The 24282-nt window shown below is 43.3% G+C and overlaps 2 protein-coding genes across 2 annotated transcripts in view; both read right to left on the minus strand.

Moving 5' to 3' along the window:
• Positions 1 to 24282, minus strand: part of LOC145402688 (uncharacterized) — a 315211-nt gene that overhangs the window by 186858 nt on the left and 104071 nt on the right. The gene's annotated exons all lie outside the window — the stretch shown is intronic.
• Positions 18296 to 24282, minus strand: part of LOC145402563 (putative glutamate receptor) — a 30683-nt gene continuing 24696 nt past the window's right edge. The window contains exons 9-10 of the mRNA XM_080274566.1: positions 23207 to 23336; positions 18296 to 18415 (exon numbers count right to left, since the gene is read on the minus strand). Coding sequence (XP_080130692.1) covers positions 18296 to 18415; positions 23207 to 23336 — 250 coding nt within the window. The remainder of the gene's footprint in view (positions 18416 to 23206; positions 23337 to 24282) is intronic.

Below are 24282 nucleotides of genomic sequence, written 5' to 3' on the forward strand. Positions count from 1 at the left end.
TTGTTACTTTATATAAAAAATATATATACACTATATACAGTATTAACTATATACACTATATACAGTATTACCTAATACACTGACTTGTTGTTCACTTGTACCTATCGTGGGCAATATGTGCGTCAGCATTGTGTGGAAATCTTTGTCTTCACGATTGTGTTGAAGATGTTCATTCTTGCTAACGTCATTTGTGTTGGCCATTTTTTATTTTCTGGTTTTACTTGTAACTTAATTTACCTGTTTCCACTAGGTAGGTTTAATTAATAAATGTTTAATACAGTTCTTTTAATCGTTCACTGAGTAACTGTGATGGTATATTTTCTTTATTACTTTGTAGATGTAATAATGTATAGCTGTATGTATGAAACACGTATTTTATGTAGGTATAAATGGTAACACTCGTTGGTAGTAAATAAATGCTATAAGAAATGAATGAATATATACAGTGTAGAATATTTATTGTTGGTGCAAGTATTTAATGATTGAATTATGAAGACAATTGAGGTAGGTATATGTATTTAAGTAGTAATTATACAGCAGGTTTTATATGTTTGTGTACAAGTTTTTGTGTCTATCACTGTGTATTGTATAAATAAAGTATAAGTAACTCACTAGTTTTTACCGTGGTGGGAATGGTGTGGGTGGTGTTGCACGTGGTGATAGCGTTGTCCTTCACGGGTTGATTAACGTGTTGTGGAGAGTCAGACACACGGCGTGGCGTCGTCTCAGCATACGTATGGTGACGTCGACTTTCCACACTGGTAGCTGTGATGAGTAAATGAGTAGCGATGAGTAACTTGAGTGAAGATGAGTGAGTAAGATGAGTTGTGAATATGGGGTTGGTATTTGCTTCGTCGTCTTGACCTCGCACTCCTGCGTCAGCGGTACAGGTTGGGTGGATGTAACAGAGAGAGGAGGGTGAGATCTGGTGGTTGTGAGTTGTGAGTCGTCTCACTCTTCGTTTGTTTGTTTTGTTTTTCTTTCGATGTATTCTAGGTCCTTTTCTCTTGTGATTTACTCGATGTGAGATGAAGACTGCCGCTACTTGTAGGTGCGTGTAGAAGATTATACAGACGAATCGTAGAGTTGTTACTTGTAGTTGAATGTAGATGGTTGTAGTTCGTTGGTTCATCATAGAAATTGGAAGATTCTTTGTATCAATATTTTGTTAAACTACTGGCAAGGCATCGTGTGACCACTTCTAAATGAGCGTGATGATCGTGGAGACGGAGGGGAGGTTGGAGAGAATACTGTCAGGAGCTGGTTGTGAGTTGTTGGTTGTAAGAGGTATTTTTTTTTTTTCAATCTTGATAATCCAGAATCAACTGTACACTCGTAGACTCGTTGGCTTATAGACTCGCAGACATGTTAGGTTGTAGACTCGCAGACTCGTAGGCTTGTAGGCTGTATTTTGTAGGAATTCACTGTAGAACTGAAGCTAATCTTGGTTACAGTCTCGCCTGCTTTTGTAGAAATTCACTGTAGATTCGTAGACGAGGTTCATACGTTCACTGCCGTGATATCTCACAATAATTTTGTAGCTTCTTGTAGAGATGTTTTGTAGATTAGTTATATATATATATTAGACTCGTGGACGAGCGGTTGTTATACTTGAGTAGTTTTGTAAGTAGATGATCTTGGTTCCCATTTGTCATGCAATGACAGGAGAGGTAAAAAATAGTATGGGACTATTTTTATTTGTCTTGGAAATATTAACAAAGTCTCTCACACACGAGTGAAGTATAGAGTCCCGTGAGCTACCTCCCAGTCTCGCTCTCTCTCTCTCTCTCTTCCACCCTCTCGCCCATGTTGCAAGGCTCCTTCTCCATACTACCTGCCGGTTCTATAGCTAACCTCCTTCTGAGCTCTGCTTCCTAAATTCTGGTGTAGCAGGGGTCGTGTCACGTGTGTTACACTGTTGTTGGAATGTTCTAGAAACCTGTGTGTGAGTATGTGTGTATGCGTGTGAATGGTCACTAGGCGCTGTCGTGTGCCTATAAAGCATTCCTTGAGTTAGAGTGTGTAAGCATGTTTAGCATTGCTCGATTCTCGCAGACACAATACCTCTGACTTGCTGCTTCCATCTGTCTGTCTATCTATCTCTCTATCATGTTTTCTATAATTAATTGTATTTATATTATGGAGTCCTAACAGTGGAAGCGATGAAGAAGATTAATTTGGGAAAGGCCCCAGGAATTGATGGAGTGTTTGGTGAAATGCTTAGGTATGGGGGTGAGATTGTTGTGGAGTGGATATGGAAGTTGTGTAGATTGGCTTGGGAAGAGGGAAGGGTTCCATAGGACTGGAAATCAGGTATAATTGTTCCTTTATACGAAGGAAAAGGGGAGAGAGAAGTATGTGGTAACCATAGGGGTATTTGCTTTCTTAGTGTGACTGGTAAAATATATGGTAGAATACTCATTGATAGGGTTAGGCATATGACAGGAGCTAGTTGGAGAAGAACAAAGGGGATTCAGGAAGGGAAAAGGGTGTGTAGATCAGATATTTGTTCTAAGATGTTTAGTGGAGAAGTATCGAGAGAAGGGAAGGAAAGTGTATGCTGCCTTCATGGACTTGGAGAAAGCATATGACAGAATAATTAGGCAAGGTTGGAGGTATTAAGAATATATGGAGTGGAGGGGATATTGCTGAGTGCTGTGAAGAGTATGTACGAGGGAGCTAGGGCTATGGTGCGAGTGGATGGTGAGCTGAGTGAGTTCTTTGATCTCAATGTGGGTCTGAAACAGGGTTGTGTGATGTCTCCATGGCTGTTTAATATATACATGGATGGGGTTGTAAAGGAGGAGCAAGGTAGGGCAGTGGATGTGGGGGTGGCTCTAATGAATGAGGGTGAGATTTGGAAGATTCCGGTGCTGCTGTTTGCTGATGATACAGTATTGTTGAGTGAAGATGAATGGGAGTTGCAAGGTTTGGTGAATGAATTTGGGACAATGTGCAGGAGGAGGAAGCTGAAACTTAATGTAAACAAAAGTAAAGTTATGGTGTTTGAGAGGAATGAAGTCACAGAGTGTACAGTGAGGTTGGATGGTGAAGATATGGAAAATGTGAGTGCATTCAAGTACTTGGGTATGTGATGAGTAAGGATGGGACTTTGGGGGATGAAGTGCGTGAAAGGGTACAGCAGGGAAGGAAGGTTGTTGGTTCACTGAAATTAGTGATGAGAAATAGGGAGGTGAGTTTGGCAGTTAAGAAGTCACTGCATGATAGTATTGGGATCCCTACCCTGACGTATGGAAGCGAGGCATGGACCTTGCAAGAGGGGAACAAGTCAAGAGTGAGAGAAGTGGAAATTAGTTACTTGAGAGGAGCATGCGGAGTGACATGGAGGGACAGGCTGACGAATGAAGAAGTGAAGGAACGTTGTGGGGTGGATGTGGATGTGGTTGAGAAGATTAGGAGAAATACACTGTGGTGGTTTGGACATGTGGAGAGAATGGAGAATGAAAGACTGACTAAGAGGGTGTATGTAGGTGGGGTGGAGGGAGGGAGAGGGAGGGGTAGACCGAGGATGAGGTGGAGGGATGGAGTTGAGAGGTATATGAGGGAGGGGGGGGTGAGTTGGGGGGAGGGTAGTCAAATGGTGGGTGACAGAGCGACTTGGAGGCGTTTTGTCTGCGGCCACCATTTGCGGGATTAAGGCTTCGGGCTATAGATAGATAGATAGAGAGAACAAGGAGAGGGCCCAAAAAAGTACTGGAGCCAACCCACCTCTGAATCACATCTTTTATACGTTTCTTCCAGGAATCGTGCTAAGTCTGTAATTCACTCTGCTAAAAATGATTTTATCCATACTAAATGCTCTCAACTCTCCAACTCGAATTCTTTCTGCTCCTTCTGGCACATTGCCAAAAACCTTTCTAACAACTTTACCTCATCATCCTTCCCTCTTGTCTACGCTGATGGCTCTGTAGCTATTTCTTCTACAGATAAAACAGATCTCTTTGGTCAGACTTTCTCCAATTTCCACCTTAGACGATTCCAGTGCTGTTCCTCCATCACTTCCCCTCTCTGACTTCCTCATGGCTGATATTAAAATTCCTTCAGCTGATGTATTTTCTGCCATCACAGGCCTCAATGCTAATAAGACACATGGGCCTGATGGAGTCCCTCCTGTTGTTCTCAAGAACTGTGCTTCTGTGCTTACACTCTGCCTAGGCAAACTCTTTCGCCTTTGTATATCAACTTATACCTTTCCTTCTTGCTGGAAGTTTGCTCTCATTCATCCAGTTCCAAAGAAGGGTGACCATTCCCAACCCTCTAACTATCGTCCAGTTGCTTTAATGTCCTGTATTTCAAAAGTTTTCAAGTTAGTTCTTAATAGAAAAATTTTAAAGCATCTTTCCTATCACAACCTTCTTTCTGATCATCAATATGGGTTCCGTCAGAGACGTTCCACTGGCGATCCTGTCACCTACCTTTCAGACTCCTGGTCATCCTCCTTTCGAAACTTTGGTGAAAGTTTGCCATTGCACTTGACATCTCAAAGGCTTTTGATCGAGTCTGGCATAAATCTTTAATTTCCAGACTGCCCTCTTACGGTTTCTATACTTCTATCTGTGCCTTCATCTCCAGCTTCCTTTCTGGTCGTTCTGTAGCCGCTGTGGTAGACGGTCATCGTTCTTCTCCTCGATCTATCAACAGTGGTGTTCCTTAGGGCTCTGTGCTATCACCAACTCTCTTCCTTTTATTCATCAATGATCTTCTAAACTGTACATCTAACCCTATCCACTCATATGCTGATGACTCCACCGTTCACCTTTCCATTTGGTTCCCACAACGTCCATCTCAGCAGTTATTTCAACAAACAAGGGATGAGACTATGGCATACCTAATGTCTGACTTGGCTTGTATCTCTGGCTGGGGTAAGAATAATCTTGTTTTTAATGCATCAAAGACTCAGTTTTTACACCTATCAAGCCAACAAAATCTTCCACAGGTATACCCACTAACGTTTAATAATATTCAGTTAATCCTGCATCATCCTTGAACATGCTTGGGGTTTCATTTTCTCGGGACTTATCTTGGAAAGATCATATTGCATCTCTCGTAAAATCTGCTTCCAAGAGGTTAGGTGTGCTATGCCGACTCCATTCATTCTTTACCCCTGCACAATTATTGACCCTATACAAAGGTTTTATCTGCCTTTGTGTGGAGTACAGCTCTCATTTTTAGGAGGCTCCCCACCTACAGCTCTTCTCAATAGGGTGGAGTCTTAATGCTTTTCATCTCATTAACTCTCCTCCTCTTATGGACTCCCTTCAACCTCTGTCTCTTCACTGCACTGTTGCATCTTTATCTCTTTTCTGTCACTACTTCAATGGTCACTGCTCCTCTGAACTGTCTGCATGCATTCCTCCACCTCTACGACGGGCGAGTAGGACCCGTCTAGCAGCAAACTCTCATCCCTTTTCTGTCCAACTCTCTAATGCAAGAGTTAACCGTTACTCCCAGTCCTTCTATTATGCAATAGGTCAGCTCTGGAACTGGGTCCCTCTGTCTTTATTTCCTGCTTCCTATGCTCTCTAGTCTTTCAAATGCAGTGTGTCCAGGCATCTCGAAATGATCGGATCTTGAATTTGGCTTTCTCCTGTATTTTGTTTTTCTCTTGGAAGGAACAATAATTGATGGCCTGCAGCCTTTTGTTCCTTCTTCCTCGCATAAAAAAATAAATAAAAAAAATAAAGGTCTTGGAGCCCGGAGTTTATGAGATAGCAGGCACAGGTGTCTGCCAATGTGGAATGCCATAGTCCACCTCCTCAGCAAGCACCAGGTCCTTGATGTTTAGCCGTCGGACGTTTGAACAAGCAGTATTACTCGTAACTACTGTGTGGCCACCACTGCGAAGCAGAGGCCTTGGTGCAGTGGGATCAAGGGAAGTCCGAATGATGTGAGAGTAGTGGGGAGAAAGGTGAGGATGATGCAGGCACTTAACGCCGAAGTATGTAACCACGGAGTATATTCTCTCAACAAATGGTGGAAGGTTGAGTCCAAGTTGCATGTTGAGAATTCTGGTTGAGCCAGGGCAGTCCAGGATGAGTCTCATTACTGTGTTTTGGAACTTCTCAAGAGGTTGTAAGGCTGGTCTGGAAAGTTAATAAAGAGCAGGGGAGAGATAATCAACAACTGATCAAATGAGCGCTATGTATATGGTTAGTGCTACGGGAATAGACACCCCAGCAGTATAATTAGTGAGCCACTTGAGAGGTTTTAGGCACTACTGTAGCTGGGTCAGCAGATCCTGAACAATCGGATGCGCATGTTGTCTTGCAGGAATGGAGGGAGAAATCCGTACAGGCGCCCCCAGATAAAGGTACTGCGTGCACAGAGGAATAACACAATCTAAGACAGAGAACACAGGCAGTGTTCTTGCTGGAGGGGAAGTGAAGATTCTATTCTTTTCTGGAGAGATAATGCGTCCGCATTTGGAAGCCGACTGCTGGGGAATTTGAATGAATGCAGATGTCATCAGCATAACAAGTAATCGTGGTTCCAGGGATGTCAGAAAGGAGGGTGAGTAGACGATGTATGAGGATACTAAACAAAAAAGTACAAAGGACACCACTTTGTGGAGTACCAAGCTCGAAATCTTTAGCGGTGCTGTTTGCGCCATTATAAAGAACATGAGAGGACCTATTAGTCAGGTAACCATGTATCCATCCAAGCAGGTTTCTCTTAACCCCAAAATCCATTAGCTGGTCGAGGATGATGTCTCTGTTGGCGACATCAAATGCACTATTTAAATCAATGAAGGCCACTACACTGCTGGGGGATAGGAGGGTGTATAGCTCCATGAGGCAGTGATGTGTCCCTCGCTGTGGTAAAAAGCCGTACAGTTGGGGAGAGAGCTTGTCCTGCAGCCTGAACAAGAGTCTTGTGAGGAGGATGCTTTCTAGTTCTTTACTGAAGCAGGAGGTGAGGGAAACAGGTCAGAATTTATCAGTGCCAGGTTTAGGAATAGGCATGATTGTACTGCGGGTCCAGGCTTGTGGCATGTATCCCAGATGGATGCAAAGGTTGAACAGCTGGAGAAGGGGATTACCAGGAACTTTCTGGAGGACATGGAGGACAGAGAAAGTGATGCCATCATCATCTGAAGCCCGTCGCAATTCATCGTCAATTATAGCCACACCATCCTCATCGTCTGTCCTCACTAAAGCGGCAATGAGACAGAGTGCACGAAAGTTTTTCTTGGTGGAGAGCATGTCCTGTATCTGTGCGGGAAGGGTGCAAGCCCGTGATTGTGCAGACCAGGCACCTACAAGATCCTGTACATACTGTGCTGGACTGTGGTGGAGGACACTAGGGGGCTTCTTAACAACCTTGTTGATAAGGCACCCCATGAAACCAACAGTCGTTTGCTGGTTGATGCTATAGGTAAGTTTATGCCTTGAATCGGTATAAACGCAGTGCTGGAGAGCAACTAGATCATCCTTCGACAATTGATACCGATGGAGACTCTTGGGGGATGATTGTCTTTGAAAGGCAAAACCGTCTTCCACCGCATTCCTTTCTGCCTGAGCAATGCAATTATCCAGTGTCCAGGTGTGGGCATCATTATGGCACGTAATGTGTGGCCTGCTGACATAATGGGTGTAGAAGTCATGTGTGGAGCTGACAAATGATGAATATAACTTTTCGGGACAATGAAGGTCGAATGTGGGAAGAAGGTTGGTCATGTAGGAGATGTATGTAGGGCAGTACTTGGGTGGGATTGCAATGCAAATGCATCTGTGTACAGGAGAAGGTGTAGCAGGGAGGGAATAATGAAGGCTGAGAGCAATGTGATCAGAGAAGAGCGCAGGGATAGATGAACACTTGACCCGGGACACCGTGAGGCAGAATGTAAGGACATGATCTAGTGTACCTCCTCGAGAGTGTGTGGCCCCACCGGTGTCCCAGCGGGTGAGCTGGTTACGACGAATATGCTCAAGAGGTTTAGTCCTGTTAAGGTTAACGGTGGTAGAAAGATCCCCCAAAGCGGGGTGTTGGGCATTATAATCCCCCTTGTATATCATGCCACAGATGGTGGGAGCTGGGAGAGCAGCTGTATTCAACCTGCCTGGCACAGAGTACACATTGCACAGCCGAATTGTGCCGCTTCCAATGGTGACCTCAAGAAGCTGGAAAGTTGTCACGTCATCTACAGAGCTTTGGAGGAAACGGTGCTGGATGGAAGAGTGGACATACATGACAAGTCCGTTCCTAACTCGATGGATATAAGAAACATAACCACCGAGAGTGGGTACCTCTACCCCGAGTAGAATGAATGATAATTATATCCAGGTGGTGACTGTATACATATCCTTTGAGTGCAGTAAATTCAGACCTGTTAGTAACACCACAGGCATTCTAAGAGATGACATGCAGTTGTGCCATGTTACCGAACTTTGCTATGACGTTTGTGGTGGCCAGATGAGGAAGTGGTGGTGGCGTGAGAAGTGCTACGCATCATGCCATGAGGGGAAGACTTCCTGGGGGGAGCATTCAGTCGCCCAATGGGAGTGACAATGGAGTCCAGCTTCTCTGTAAGGGTGGTGACAGTCGTAATGATGACTTGTTGTGATTCAACCAGTGAATTTAATGTTGTCTCAAGTGTGGCTTGCTTGCTAACCAAGCCATCAATGTGGGCTTCTATTGCATCGAAACGTGCCGTAAGTGAGCTAATCCGAGTCCTGAGAGTGGCAACAGCATCGCGAAGTTCAGCGACTGCAGCTGAGCCCAAACTGACAGTGGAGGCAGGGGGAGCGGCAGTGCAGAGTGGTGGTGGTGGTGACGCTAGTGGAGCCCAACCCTTGGCAACGGGGGCAGGGTTAGCCTGGCATCTAGTGCACCTATGCCAAACATTAACCCCTTCTTGATGACATTGGGGACATTTCCAGTGCAAGGTATCTGGACGTGGTGGGTTGGGTTGCATCAAGGCTGTATCAGAAGCAGGTGTAGAGGGGGTCAGTGAGGACACGTCCGAGAGTCGTGTTGGTCAGAGCACCATGCACACCATTTGGGCGCAAAGCAATACCGGGAGATGTGACCAATGCCCCAGTATCGAAAGCACCATGGTTGCTCGTCCTTCATTTTGCGAAACTCACAAGATGGGAGGCAGGGAAGGAAGCTGAAGGTGTCAATTGGTGATGGCAGGTGAGGAAGGGTCCAGGTGACTACCAGCCGGTTGATAGGAGTGCCATTCTTGTGGAAACGTTGGGATGAGTTGATACCTGGCAGCTCCTTGGTCAAGTTGGGATTAGTGCAGACAGGATAACCTGTAAGGAGGTAAGTAGGAAACATGCGGGGCCTCTCAGGTGAGTCTTGAATTTCCAAAGAAAGGAATAGGAACTCTCCTTTAGTTACGCTCTCTACGATGTCCCTGCGACGTCTGGAGATGTAAACAAAACAGGAAGTGATTGCAGACATCTTTATCTCTGCTTGGGAAAGCACAGTTGACCTCAGACAACCATCGAAGTTTGATGTCCACAGTTGGGTTGTCTTTGAATAAAAGCTTGATGTAGTCAGCCCTGGGTGCGAACACTGGAGGCGTAGAGGCAGGAAGCAACGGAGAAACTTGGGGGGATTGAACAAGCTGTGGGAGGCGGGAAGTCCAAGGGTGGTTGCCCTCTGCAGAGGACCAGAAGTATCCTGTCGCTTTGAGGATTTAGCAACAGGGGATGAAGGCTCCCTGTTGCTGTCCGAGGTGTTATGCATAGGGCACTTGACAGAGGAAAATGCCTGGCCGACGAGGTGAGATGCAGCAGGTACAGATAGTGATGGTTCTGTAGCTACTTCCCCAGCTAGCGAGACATTTCTACTACTTTGTGGTAGCCGTGGCCAGTCACTCTGAGTAATCTCATCCTCATCACTCATCGCCAGGTCAGCTTCAAGGTCCTCAAGAGTGGCAGGGCCCGAGTACTCCATGCTGCACACCTAGGCAGGTAGCTGGGTGAGTGGGGCATCAGCTTCACCAGCAGGACAGAACAGACCAATGGTAGCAGGGTAAGTGGAGTAATGTGTCCATGACGTCACACAGGTCGTACTGTGCATGCACAGAAATGAGAAAACCCGACCAGGGGGGCCCCGTCTGCCGTACTGAATTTTCCCCTAAAACTACAGGCTAAGTCCAAACACCAGAAAAACACAACCAACACCCTTCTGTCGTTGCTCCCAGCATCGACAGAAGGGTGTTGGAAGGCAAGGACCAGTGGAAAAAACAGGAATATGAGCCGCACACAGTAATGATTTATGTCCGGCCCTCTGGTGGCAAAGTCCATAGGCGAACTGAACACGCCTTGGAGATGGACAGACAGACAGTTACAGACAGAGAGACAGACAGACAGACAAGCCACCCGGTATACAACCGGCACCCGTTTCTGGGACACCTCCCTACTCACACCAATCGCAGGGTTGATTACAGTATGATAATAATTGAAATATGCTATTTTACTGGCTGTAATAATATCGTACTGCTATAAGTATTGCTGCAACACTGCATTTACATGACACACTTTACATTTCTTTCTGGTGGGTGTTATGCTTTGTAAAGTGGCAGTATTTTCAAGCAATTATTTCTAGCGCTACCGACACATTTCGTCGATCCTAGCATGTAGTATATCCATACTTGTGTCGAATCCTAACCATGTTTCTCAAATATTTTGGTAATATATTACCCTAACTGCATATATGCCTGTATTATCCAGACGCATAGTGTTTGAAGTTTCGAAACACACATTCCCTGCAGTTTCTTTGCTTTCGAGGCTTATACCTGTAGTGTGAGATATAAACTCGTTACCAATTTGCTACGCCAGTCTGTCCGATTGTTCAGTTTTTCATCACCCTTGGCTTCGACTCACTGCCAGCTAGGGGGGTGTCGGTACTTTGGTTCGTGGGTGTACGGGTGGAGAAATTTTCACGCGGGACACAGCGTAGAAGGCAGCAGGAGCGCCAAATAATTTGATCTGGAAACAGTATTGGGGGTAAAGGAGGGGTGGGACGTGCGGGGTCGGTGAGGGATTGGAGGGGAGTGGGGGTAGCTTTGTGGTGGGAGGGGTGGGAGGTGAGAGATGGGGTGGTAGTGGGAGTAGCTGTGTGTTGGGAGGGATGGGAGTCGGGGTAGCGGAGTGTTGGGGAAAGGCTTAGTAGCCATTTAATGTCGTAACATAATTTGCTCAGATTTTAAATGAATGTGTTTTTATGATAGGGGAGCACACAAAGTAGCAACAAGCTGTAAAGTGATGGTTCATGACATGATGAAATATGGTCAGTTCAGTGGTCATGCAAGGCTGATATAAACAGTCACCAACACGTAACCTTCTATAATGACTCGCCCCCTTCGGTATCTATAACATCCCTATTGTAACACATAGATTAATATCAGACGTTTACCTCAGATACGTCTCAGAAAAGTGGCTCATACAAACTTAAATGTAACGTAGACATGTAGTGCATGGAAAATAAAGTACATATAATATTGCATTTCTTCGTTCTTTCAGTCAACCATTAGTATTTTTTTACCCCAAAAGGCATTCAGGTTTGTCAGATTTTAAGACAAATGCATGTTTGTTAGCTGTCAATGTGAATTTGATATATTTCCTAAATCGTAAGCACATGCTGGCTGCTTGTCACAAACTAATTTAAGCATAAACCAGACCTAGACCTTTTCAGGTCAGTCAGCAGCGTCTGTGTGTGTGTGTGTGTGTGTGTGTGTGTGTGTGTGTGTGTGTGTGCTGTGGTAGAACTCTCGCTGTCTAACTCTCTCAGTTTATCTCAGAGACTCATAAGTAGGCTTAGGATAATCATGCATTTGCATATGTGCATATGCAAATTTATATTCTAGCCATTTATGAGTGTTTTTTTTTTTTAAAGAAGGAACCAAAGGCCATGAGCCCGCAGTAACAGTTCCCTCCAAGAGAAAAACAAAATACAATAGAGAGCCAAATTCAAGATCCGATCATTTTGAGATGCCTAGACACACTGCGTTTGAAAGACTAGAGACCATAGGCAGCAGGAAATACAGACAGAGGGAGACAGTTCCAGAGCAGACCTGTTGCATAAATGAAAGACTGGGAGTAACGGTTAACTCTTGCATTAGAGAGTTGGACAGAAAAGGGATGAGAGTTTGCTGCCAGACGGGTGTTATGCTCCCGTTGTAGGGGTGGAGGAATGCAAGCAGACAGTTCAGAGGAGCAGTGACCATTAAAGTAGCGATAGAAAAGAGATAAAGATGCAACAGTGCGGCAAAGAGACAGAGGTTGAAGGGAGTCAGTAAGAGGAGGAGAGTTAATGAGACGAAAAGCCTTTGACTCCACCCTATTGAGAAGAGCTGTATGTGGGGAGCCTCCCCACACATGAGAGTTGTACTCCACACAGGGGCGGATAAAACCCCTGTATAGAGTCAACAATTGTGCAGGGGTAAAGAAAGAGCGGAGTTGGTTTAGCACACTCAATCTCTTGGAAGCAGATTTTACAAGAGATGTAATATGATCTTTCCAAGATAAGTCCCAAGTAAATGAAACCCCAAGCATGTTCAAGGATGATGCAGGATTAAGATGAGTATTATTAAACATTAGTGGGTATAACTTTGGAAGATTTTGTCGGGTTGATAGGTGTAAGAACTGAGTCTTAGATGCATTAAAAACAGCCATATTATTTTTACCCCAGTCAGAGATACGAGCCAAGTCAGACATTAGGTGTGCCATAGCCTCAACCCTTGTTTGTTGAAGTAACTGTTGAGATGGGCGTTGCGGGAACCGAATGGAAAGGTGAAGGGTAGAGTCATCAGCGTATGAGTGGATAGGTTTAGATGTACAGCATAGAAGATTATTGATGAATAAAAGGAAGAGAGTTGGTGATAGCACAGAGCCCTGAGGAACACCACTGTTGATAGATCTAGGAGAAGAACGATGGCCGTCTACAACAGCGGCTATAGAACGACCAGAAAGGAAGCTAGTGATGAAGGCACAGATAGAAGGATAGGAACCGTTGGAGGGCAGTTTGGATATTAAAGATTTATGCCAGACTCGATCGAAAGCCTTTGAGATGTCAAGTGCAATGGCAAAGCTTTCGCCAAAGTCCCGAAAGGAGGATGACCAGGAGTCTGAAAGGTAGGTGAGAAGATTGCCAGTGGAGTGTCCCTGACGGAACCCGTACTGACGATCGGAAAGAAGGCTGTGATAGGAAAGATGCCTTAAAATTTTTCTATTGAGAATTGACTCGAAAACTTTTGAAATACAGGACGTTAAAGCAATTGGACGATAGTTGGAGGGTTGGGAGTGGTCACCCTTCTTTGGGACTGGCTGAATGAGAGCAAACTTCCAGCAAGAAGGAAAGGTACAAGTTGACAGACAAAGGCGAAAGAGTTTGCCTAGGCAGGGTGTAAGCACAGAAGCACAGTTCTTGAGAACAACAGGAGGGACCCCATCAGGCCCATATGCCTTGTTAGTATTGAGGCCAGTGATGGCAGAAAATACATCAACTGAAGAAATTTTAATGTCAGACATGAGGAAGTCAGAGGGAGGAAGTGATGGAGGAACAGCACCGGAATCGTCTAAGGTGGAATTGGAGGAGAAAGTCTGTGCAAAGAGATCTGCTTTATCAGTAGAAGAAATAGCTGCAGAACCATCAGAGTAGAAAAGAGGAGGGAAGGATGACGAGGTAAAGTTGTTAGAAAGATTTTTGGCACGGTGCCAGAAGGAGCGGGAAGAATTCGAGTTGGAGAGTTGAGAGCATTTAATTTGGATGAAATTATTTTTAGTAGAGCGAAGAACAGACTTAGCACGATTCCGGGCAGAAACGTAAAGATGATGTGATTCAGGGGTAGGTTGGCTCCGGTACCTTTTGTAGGCCCTCTCCTTGTTGCAGACAGCATTAGAACAAGCGTGATTAAACCAAGGCTTTGTTGCGTTAGTCAAAGGATATGAGAAAGGAATGTATGCTTCCATGGCCAAGAGAATAACTTCTGTAATGCGCAAGGCACACTCAGATGGCTCCCGGCCATGGAAGCAATAATCATTCCAGGGAAAATCAAAGAAGTACTGCCTGAGGGCCTCCCAGTCTATGGCTCCAAAATGTCACAGACGACGTTTCCCTGGAGGGTCCACAGGCCGTACCGGAGTGATAGGACAGGTTAAGGTAATAAGGTTGTGATCGGAGGAGCCCAACGGAGAGAAAAGATTAACAGAGTAAGCAGAAGGATTAGTTGTGAGGAAGAGGTGAAGTATGTTGGAGCTCTCTCCAAGACGGTCAGGGATATGGGTAGGGTGCTGTACAAGCTGCTCTAGGTCATTAAGGATAGAAAAGATGTAGGCTTGTTCACCAGGTGGATCCGTGAAAGGAGAAGAGAGCCAAAGGTGGTGGTGAACATTGAAATCTCCTAGAATGGAGATTTCAGAGAAAGGAGAAATGGATAGAATGTGTTCCATCGTAGAAGTAAGATAGTCGAAGAATTTTTGATAGTCAGTAGAATTAGGGGATAAGTAAACAGCACAGATATATTTAGTCAGAGAATGACAGGAAAGCCGAAGCCAGAGTGTAGAGAATTCAGAAGTGCATGTTCCTACTTTTTTCTTTATTTATACGTCATATTCTTCAAAATTTCCTGGGTGTTATAACTTCTTCAACCTGTAATATTATTTAAAATCATAATATCCCTCAGGTCACAGTGAATTATATACTTCTTAATTAATTGGCTGTGGTTGGGAAGGCCGTGACTTCATAGTCTGTAGACAGCAGCTGAATGAGATGGATCTGTGTATCACCACTTGACTTATCAGAGTCTGAGACTCATGCATGGCCAGTGACTAATATAATAAATAAATAAATAAATACACACACAAACACACACACACACACACACACATATATATATATATATATATATATATATATATATATATATATATATATATATATATATATATATATATATATATATATATATATATATATATATATATTTATATATACACATATATATATATATATATATATATATATATATATATATATATATATATATATATATATATATATATATATATATATTGGTTGTCTTAGTCCCTGGTGGGGCCGGCCACTCTTATATGTTGTCGTCAGTAACTTCTGTCCGCTGCGTCCTCTTCCTCCAGGCCTAACTGCCTCATTTCTTTCTCAAATCCATCTCTCTACCCAATCCATTGTCTTCCCCTCGTTCTTCTCCCTTCCACCTGACTTCTCCATCCCACTTTCACAGGATCAACTTTCTCTATCCTGGTCACATGCCCATACCACCTCAAACGTGCCTCTCTTACCTTCTCCACAACTGACGCAACTCCTGCCTCTGCTCTAATGTCATCATCCCTCCTCTTTGCTCTGTGACACTCCCATCAGCCATCGCAGCATCCTCATCTCTGTCCTCTCCAGCTGTTTCTCTTCATTCTTCCTCAATGCTGAGGCTTCTGAGCCATACAGCAATATAATAGCAATTTTTGGAAGATGGCTTCAGGTCATTCCTCCATCTACCTCACACACCCCAAAGGGGGGCGCGGTCCCCAGTTTGGAAAGCACTGGTTTACAAGAACATTGCCAACCGAGTGCTAACCCAACATAGTCATTGGTATTGACGCATTCTATCAGTGACGTTTTTTGCTTTTGGTTCACTTAATAATATTTGTTTATCCAGACAAATGTTAGAACGCGTAGTACTAGACTGATGCATGAAGGTTTTTCAGAAATTCAGTAGAACAAAATAGCTGGGTTGAGAAACACTTCTTGTTTAAATGTAGAGACAAATAAGTCCTTCCTTCGACCTAATTCCCAGAAAAAATTATTATTCACCTAGATTCTCCTCAACTCTGAGTTGTATGAGACAATAAGTATGTGATATTACCTCTTTGTGTGTGTGTGGGAGGAGTAGGCGGAGAGGAAAACTGCCTGCCAAAATTTAATGCGTTTGGGTGAGTGTGTGTAATTGACCGGGCCGATCAGGATAACACGGCTCATTACCATCCAGGAAGAGAGCTGAGAGCTCATATAGTCCGATCAAGGACAAGGCTGTGACCTTCACACACGCACACAACCATTCCCTCCCTCAAGAAGAACAGTAACCTCCCACTTCGTCAGTGAAACTTTTCGCACCCTATCCGGCGCGCACCCCCGTCTTACTACATGGCAGGCGAAAACATTACCACTACGACAGCTGTGTGTATATGTGTGTGTGTGTGTGTGTGTGTGTGTGTGTGTGTGTGTGTGTGTGTGTGTGTGTGTGTGTGTGTGTGTGTGTGTGTGTGTGTGTGTGTGTGGTTAGAACAATTGTGTGGACGGTGCGACTTCTACTGCTAGCACATTTGTAGATATTATATTACGAAAATTTCGGAAAAACGTTAGGTGCATGCACAATTTGTAGCAATGCAAGTCTTACACAAAGCAGGTAATTTTGTGTGAGTGTCCTGTGTATATTGTCAAATATATTACCATCTTTAATAGCGACATTATGTCCGTATTCACTTTAGAAGACAACTGAAAAATAGACTGACTGTATTCTTATTCCTGCCAACCGAAAGGTTACCAATGTGACTGTATGTAAGGTAATCTGCATGAGAGAAAGAGAGAGAGAGAGAGAGAGAGAGAGAGAGAGAGAGAGAGAGAGATTATGCACGTTTAATATGCGCATAATCACGCACGTATGCACATTAGCATAAAGTTATATGAGAGATTGGCCCTAAGAAAGTGTTGACTGGAGTATGCTTAAATTTATAGTCTGGTATGAAGGCCAGGCTCATCCATCCGTGAGCAGGGTAAGTGCCTATACGACTATCAAAGGAAACAAATTACGCCGTCGATCTAAAGGATGTATTTTCCTTATTCTGCCAGCGTTTGGTCTTAAGATAACAGTAGTTGAATTATACAAATATAAAATGGACTATTACAGGATGTTAGATTCGGTATTTAATACAAGTTGCAATGAAAGTTACAGTATCTTTGTTAAGCAACTTGCATGAGAAGCAGCTAAAATCAGTTCTAAATATTAGTAAAATCTCGGTCAACAATAGAAAGCTTTCTGATGAGGAGACGGAATGACGGAGGCGAAGGACAAGGTTACGTATTGGCGATACCTGTTTGCTTAGGTATTCAACTTATTCCATCAACTACTGAACCATCATTAGCAGCTTGTTGCCACTATCTTTTATTATTAATAGAAAAATCGTATTGGAATGATTGTCTAAGCGAGTTTGTTAACACAATAAATGGCTATTAACCTCTCCCTAACACTCACCTACCCGCACCACCACCTCTACTCTCCCCCATCACTCGCCTGCCCCGCAACTCCCATCCCTGCTTCACCCCCAGCACTGTTACCAGATCATTTCTGTTTGTCGCTGCTGCTGCCATCTACACAGTGTTCCGCGCGGAAATTTCTCAAACTGTACATATCTCTGTTTAGGGATAATAATAGCCATTTCTTATTAATAATATACTTTGTATTCGTTAGTTGCACAGATAGTGTGGAATATGATAACAGATAAGGACGCTGAACCATCAAAATGAAATTACTTGGACACTACGTATAATAGTGTCACATGTTCTACATGTTCTCATCACAAATTGTGTGAGTCTGCCCTTTGGTTTTGTAAAACCATCCCTAATTATCATTTACCTTTTGCTTTGGTCGAGTTACTTTCGTATGTCTTGGTTTTTATTAATTAAAATTTTAATCTGATTGTTAAAAGTACTCACTGTTTCTTATGTATTAGTCATGATTTGATGTTTGGATTAATAAAACTATCATTGCAGGACACCCATAGCTGCTCTCCAGTGTAAGCAGCAGACATTACACATCCCATTCCATTACAATCAAACATACAGTTATATTTCCATTCCCAGATGCTAAATTTTGCAGTTCATCTAAACTGATATGTGTGCTTATTGTAGGTTTTGGTAACTTCAACCAATTCATTTCAAATTCTTTAGTTCATATATGTATTTCAAGTATTTAAAGTACAGTTTTTCAGTTTGTTCCAGTGTGGGTGTTGGCTTCCTTGAAACACCTTGGATCAACGTCACATTCTCTCATCAGTGGCATAAAGACATTTGCGTTAAGATCAGATGCAATTGACTAACTAAATTCACGATTAATGCGGGTATAAGTTTATATCTTTGTAAAAAATATTTTTTCCAAGCACATAGCATGGCTGCATTTGCCAACAGATACCATCATGCCATGCTGGATTCATTGTCCTGACCAATAACAATTAACTGGGGCAGCTGCACAGGTATGTGTTGTTCGTTCATTACTGGATTGACGAGCATTAAATTAGATTGAGATAGGGTCTTCGTTTAGACTACAGCCTTGGAGAGTTATTAGAAAGCATATCTCCACGAAAAACACGAGAAAGCTGGCGATCCATCCTCCCGCCAGCAACAAAAACATTCCCTGCAAGAATAACATTAAGAAAGAATTAGTGATTTGCTGATTATACATATATTCTAATTATCTCAGTACGATGATGTCTGTTCAAGTTGCTCTTTTTCAACATCTTGACGATTGTAGTCAGCTTTTAGATTCGTCATTCTAAAGAGAATCTGTCTTTTCATCTAATTGCGAGCTGGTGGCAGCAAGAAGTTATTTAAAGACGTTCTCGTACTGAGGTGGCTAAATACAGTAATTGCTAGGTCATAAGAATTAACGATACGAAATAGTCACCCGCCCTGGAGGTCGGAATGATGGATTCGGCGCTGCTTGTAAAGTACAGTCAGAGAAACAAGTATCATCCCAGGTCGGTCTGAAGAAAATTGACAACTGGCGAAATACAATAAAAACCCAGTCTCTACCAGTGCGTTTTTCAGATGGTTCAACTTTTCCGCTATGTATTCGTTCAACTTTGGGAAGATACTTGTGTCTGACTGTAAAACACTTGCAGAAAATGATGGAATTGGGTGGTGTAGACTTACACCGGCTAGACCGTAGTCATCTCCACAATTTATCACTAGAAGTTCCATTAACCTTGCACGAATTTGCTCAAAGAGGCTAAATGCAAGTCGTTTTGATATGTAAGATCTATCTTTAAGTCAATATGTAAAAATTTTTACGTGTTTAATATGGCCCGAACCTTTCCGACCTGCATGCAGTGTTACAGAATGATAAGTCATTTCCAGTTCTGTGTTTTAAAAAGTGCTAAAATATTTAGCTTACCCCATATGTAACTGACACTGAAACTTGGATATTTTATGGTGGGTTGCGAGGCGCCGAGTCCCATTAAAATGTAAGGCATATAGTAAAATTTATTTTCTGATTATAAATTTGTTTATTGTATGGTCATGCATTACATGTGATTCTTCCCTGCACCAGTATATTACATACCTCGGGTTTATGTTGGTGTACAAACATTATTTGAATTTATAGTTGAAAGACTGATAATTACTAAACACACACACACACACACACACACACACACACACACACACACACACACACACACGCAAGACCATTACAAATATTTGGTCGAAATTCATGAATTCTTTATTCTTTTGCCCAGTATGTTTAACATTGTTCTAGAAACTAAGGATCTCTCTCTCTCTCTCTCTCTCTCTCTCTCTCTCTCTCTCTCACACACACACACACACACACACACACACACACATATCCATCCATCCATCATCCAATTCTACGTTGCTCCATAAGGAGTGCAGGAGCTCGAGGCTAGGCAAATTAGTTCTGATAATTAAGATGAGAGTGAAGTCTCACTTATCCCTTATGGGCATTACGTGAGGAAAAAAACCCTACCATCCCTTGGATATAAACCATCACAGGCTCAATCAGATTGGAGCTCCGCAATTACCCACTAAATCACCAGGCGCCGTAATTTGGTTATATGGTTACACCCAAGCGTAATAAATGGTTTCCTCTCCATTTGGCCTATCACTCAGTGTATAGTCACCCGCAGGCAGAAGGAACAGGAAAGAATGAAGGAAAGAAAGACAGAAGAGGGAGTACAAAGTCACCCGTAGGCAGAAGGATGAGGAAAAAATGAAGTAAAGACAGATAAAAGAGGAAGGAAAGAAAGGATGGAGGAGAGGAAAGGGCAGACACCCGAGAGCAGCACTACATCGAGTGAGTGGTAGGTGAGCGCCCTCACCACACTATCTATCTATCTATCTATTGCCAGACGCCTCAATCCCGTTCGGGGTGGCCACAAACAAATCGCCTCCAAGTCGCCCTGTCCCCCGCCATTTCACTGCCCTGCTCCCAACTCACACCCCCCTCTCTCATATACCTCTCCACCTCATCCCTCCATCTCATCCTCGGCCTCCCCCTCCCTCTTCCCCCCTCCACCTCACTCACATACACTCTCTTCGTTAGTCTTTCACCCTCCATCCTCTCCACATGGCCAAACCACCTCAGTGTGTTCCTCATAACGCTTCCTATCACATCTACATCAACACCACAACGCTCTTTTATATCCTCATTCGTCAGCCTGTCTCTCCATGTGACTCCACAGGCTCCTCTTAAATAACTCATTTCCACTGCTCTCACTCTTGACTTGTGTCCTTCCAACAACGTCCAAGCTTCACTTCCGTACGTTAGAGTTGGTATCACAATACTGTCATGTAGTAACTTTTTCACTTCCATGCTCACTTCCCTGTTTCTTATCACTGCTTTCAAAGAACCAGCAACCTTTCTTCCCTGCTGTACCCTTTCAAGCACTTCACCCTCCAAACCTCCATCCTTACTCATCACACTACCCAAGTACTTAAACGTACTCACATTTTTCAATTCCTCACCATCCAACCTCGCTGTACATTCACTGACTTCACCTCTCTCAAAGAGAATCACTTTACTCTTCCCTACATTCACCTTTAGATTCCGTTTCTTACACACTCTCTCAAACTCATCCACCAAGCCTTGCAGCTCCCCTTCGTCTTCACTCAACAACACAGTATCATCTGCAAATAACAGTACAGGGAGTTTCCAAACACTATCCTCTCTCACCAGGGCCACTCCAACATCCACTACCCTACCTGGTACCTCTTTTATTACCCCATCCATGCACAGATTGAACAACCATGGAGACATGACACATCCCTGTTTCAAACCAACTTTCAAAGAGAAAAATTCACTTAGTTCACCATCCACACGCACTGCAGCCTTCGCACCATCGTACATACTCTTCACAGCATTCAACAACTTCCCATCTACTCCATATATTCTTAACACTTTCCACAATCCTTGTCTATCCACCCTGTCATATGCTTTCTCCAAATCCATGAAAGCCGCATACAACTTCTTTCCCTTCTCTAGAAACTTTTCCACTAAAGATCTAAGAATGAATATCTGATCTACACAACCTCTTCCCTTCCTAAAGCCTCCCTGTTCTTCTCCAACTAATTTCTCTGTTCTTTCTCTAACTCTGTCAATAAGTATCCTACCATACACTTTTCCTATTATACTAAGAAGACAAATGCCCCTATGATTACCACACACTTCTTTTTCCCCTTTTCCTTTGTACAAGGGAATAATCATACCTGACTTCCAATCCTCCGGGACTCTACCTTCCTCCCAGGCCAATCTGCACATCTTCCACATCCATTCTACTACTATCTCTCTCCCATGCTTCAGCATTTCACCACACACTCCATCAATTCCTGGGGCTTTCCCCGATTAAACTTTCTTCATTGCTTCCACAACTTCTATCCTACTGATTTCTTCCTGTCTTCTCACCTCCCTCCTTCTCCCAGCCATTCCCCAGCCACTTATACTCGCATTACTTCCATCCTCTATGTTCAACAATTCCTTAAAGTGTTCTCTCCATCTGCTCATTTTTTCTCCCTTCTCCACTAGTAATCTACCATTTTTATCTTTCACTCCCCTGCTAACTTCAATTCCACCCTGTCTTACTCTTTTCACCTCTCTCCAGAACATTTTCTTACAGTCCCTCCACTTTACACTCAAATTCCTTCCAAATTCCTCATCCACTCTCTTCTAACTCTCTCTTACTAATCTTTTCACCTCTCTCTTTCTTTCTACATATAACTCTCTCTTCCGCCTCTCAACTTCTTCCACGCCCCTGTTTCTCATCCATTCATTGTATGCTTTCTTCTTTTGTGCCACAGCCTGTTTCACCTCTTCAGTCCACCACGCTGGTGCTTGCACCCCCCTCCGTCTTCTCTTCCTTCCACACACCACATCACATGCTGCACATATTTCTTCTGTAAATATCCTACACACACCTTCCACGTCTCCCATCTGCTTCAATTCATATTTGCCCAATCGTTCCTCCACTTCTCTCTTATACTCTGCCTTTTTCTCATCCTCTTCTAACCTTTCCACTCTCCTTGCAACTACTCCTTCCTCTCGTCTTTCCCTTCTTCTATTCCTCCATCTTACTTGAATCCTAATTCTGACTACCACCAAGTAGTGGTCAGAGTGTCCCCCAACCTCTATAAACTCTTGCATCCATTACACATCTTCGCATCCTTTCATCCACACACACATAATCAATCATTGCCTTCCTTTCATTCAGTTCACTACCCAGCCTTCTCATCACTCGCCATGTATACCTGTGGATCATTTTATGCCTGAAGAGGGTATTGACTATCACCATCCCCCTCCCAGCACAAATGTCCACTAACGCACTCCCATTCTCATCTATCTCAGCAGGCACACCCCACTCACCAACTATTCCATCCACCTTCACATTCCCAACTTTACCATTCATATCAAAAATCAAAAACACTCATTTCTTCCAAACTTTTCCATGCACACTTCTACATTTGTCCAGAACTCTTCTCTTACTCTTCTAGCACGATCTTGCGTTGGCGCATACACACACACAATCGCCCACATTTGTATTTCAACTTTCAACTTTACCCACACAATCCTTGACCCAACTGATCCATACTGTCTTATGCTCCTCTTCCATCTTTTACTCACAACTATACATACTCCTTCCTTTGCCCTCTCATTCTCACCTACTCCTTCACATATACCCTATCCATACTCCCATTCTCACACTTTCTCCTCTTCATTTTGTTTCAGTTTTTCCACATACATCCACTTTCGCACCCTCAAGCACCTGGGCAATCTCTCTCTCTTTCACCTCATCATTCGCTCCCCTTACATTCCAAGTTCCAATTACCATGTCCTTTGTCCGGTCCTTGGTCGTCATCGTTTGGTCAGTCCACACACACATCCTAATTTCAAGTTCGATGACACATTATAACTTACCCAGATGTTCCTAATGGCCAGAGGAGTGGTAATGGCAAACTTGGTGGGTGAGTTGAGACAGCTGGTTAGATTAGGGAAGAATTTTTTCTGCCAGTAGTCGTAAAAACCGGACTGTGTCATCTGCACGATCCTGAGACAAAAACAGGTAAGAACATGTGTACAGCCGGAGTTCAAGTAGCCTACTACTACTACTACTACTACTACTACTACTACTACTAATAATAATAATAATAATAATAATAATATTGTAGTAGTGGTAGTAGTAGTAGCAGTAGTAGTAGTAGTAGGAGCAGCAGCAGCAGAAGTAGTAGCAGTAGAGTAGTCTTAGTAGTCTTAGTAGTAGTAGTAGTAGTGGTAGCAGTACTATTACTAGAAGTAGTAGCAGTACTATTACTAATACCAATAGTAGCAGTAGAAATACTAGTAGTAGTAATTATTTGTCCACAAGTAACAAGGAGACTTGGGAAGCCTGTCACACACCTCTTGCACACTCCATTAACCTTGGGGCACTAACTTCATTTCCCTAACACATCTACTGTTACGTATATCATAGGCATCATGCACCCATTGATCATTAGCATACTGTACACACCACCCAACCATACGATCTGTAAACACCATATCAAGCAGTAAATATGACAACAACTGCCACTAACAGTATAACAATCACTTATATACAAGCCACCAGCAAGGCCAGGTGGTATAGAAGTGTGGCATACAAAAACATTTAGGTAGAGAGTCTTACACACACCCTAGATGACACAGTAATGTAACTACACACACACACACACACACACACACACACACACACACACACACACACACACACACACACACACACACACACTGACTGACTGTTCTAAATTGTTATAAATCATATTTTATATATCTCATCACACAAAATAAAGGGAATCACAGTAGATAAATCAGTAATTAAATATAATAATAAATATCATCATCATCATCATCATCTTCATCATCATCATCTAATCCTGTGTTGCCCCATGAGGAGCGTAGGAAATCGGGGGTAGGCAAGTTGGTCATGACATTTAAGATGAGAGTGACCAGCCTCACTC

The sequence above is a fragment of the Coenobita brevimanus genome, chromosome 58 (genome assembly GCF_032717465.1).
Source record: "Coenobita brevimanus isolate Jiangsu-jjx chromosome 58, ASM3271746v2, whole genome shotgun sequence".
Taxonomy (NCBI): domain Eukaryota; kingdom Metazoa; phylum Arthropoda; class Malacostraca; order Decapoda; family Coenobitidae; genus Coenobita; species Coenobita brevimanus.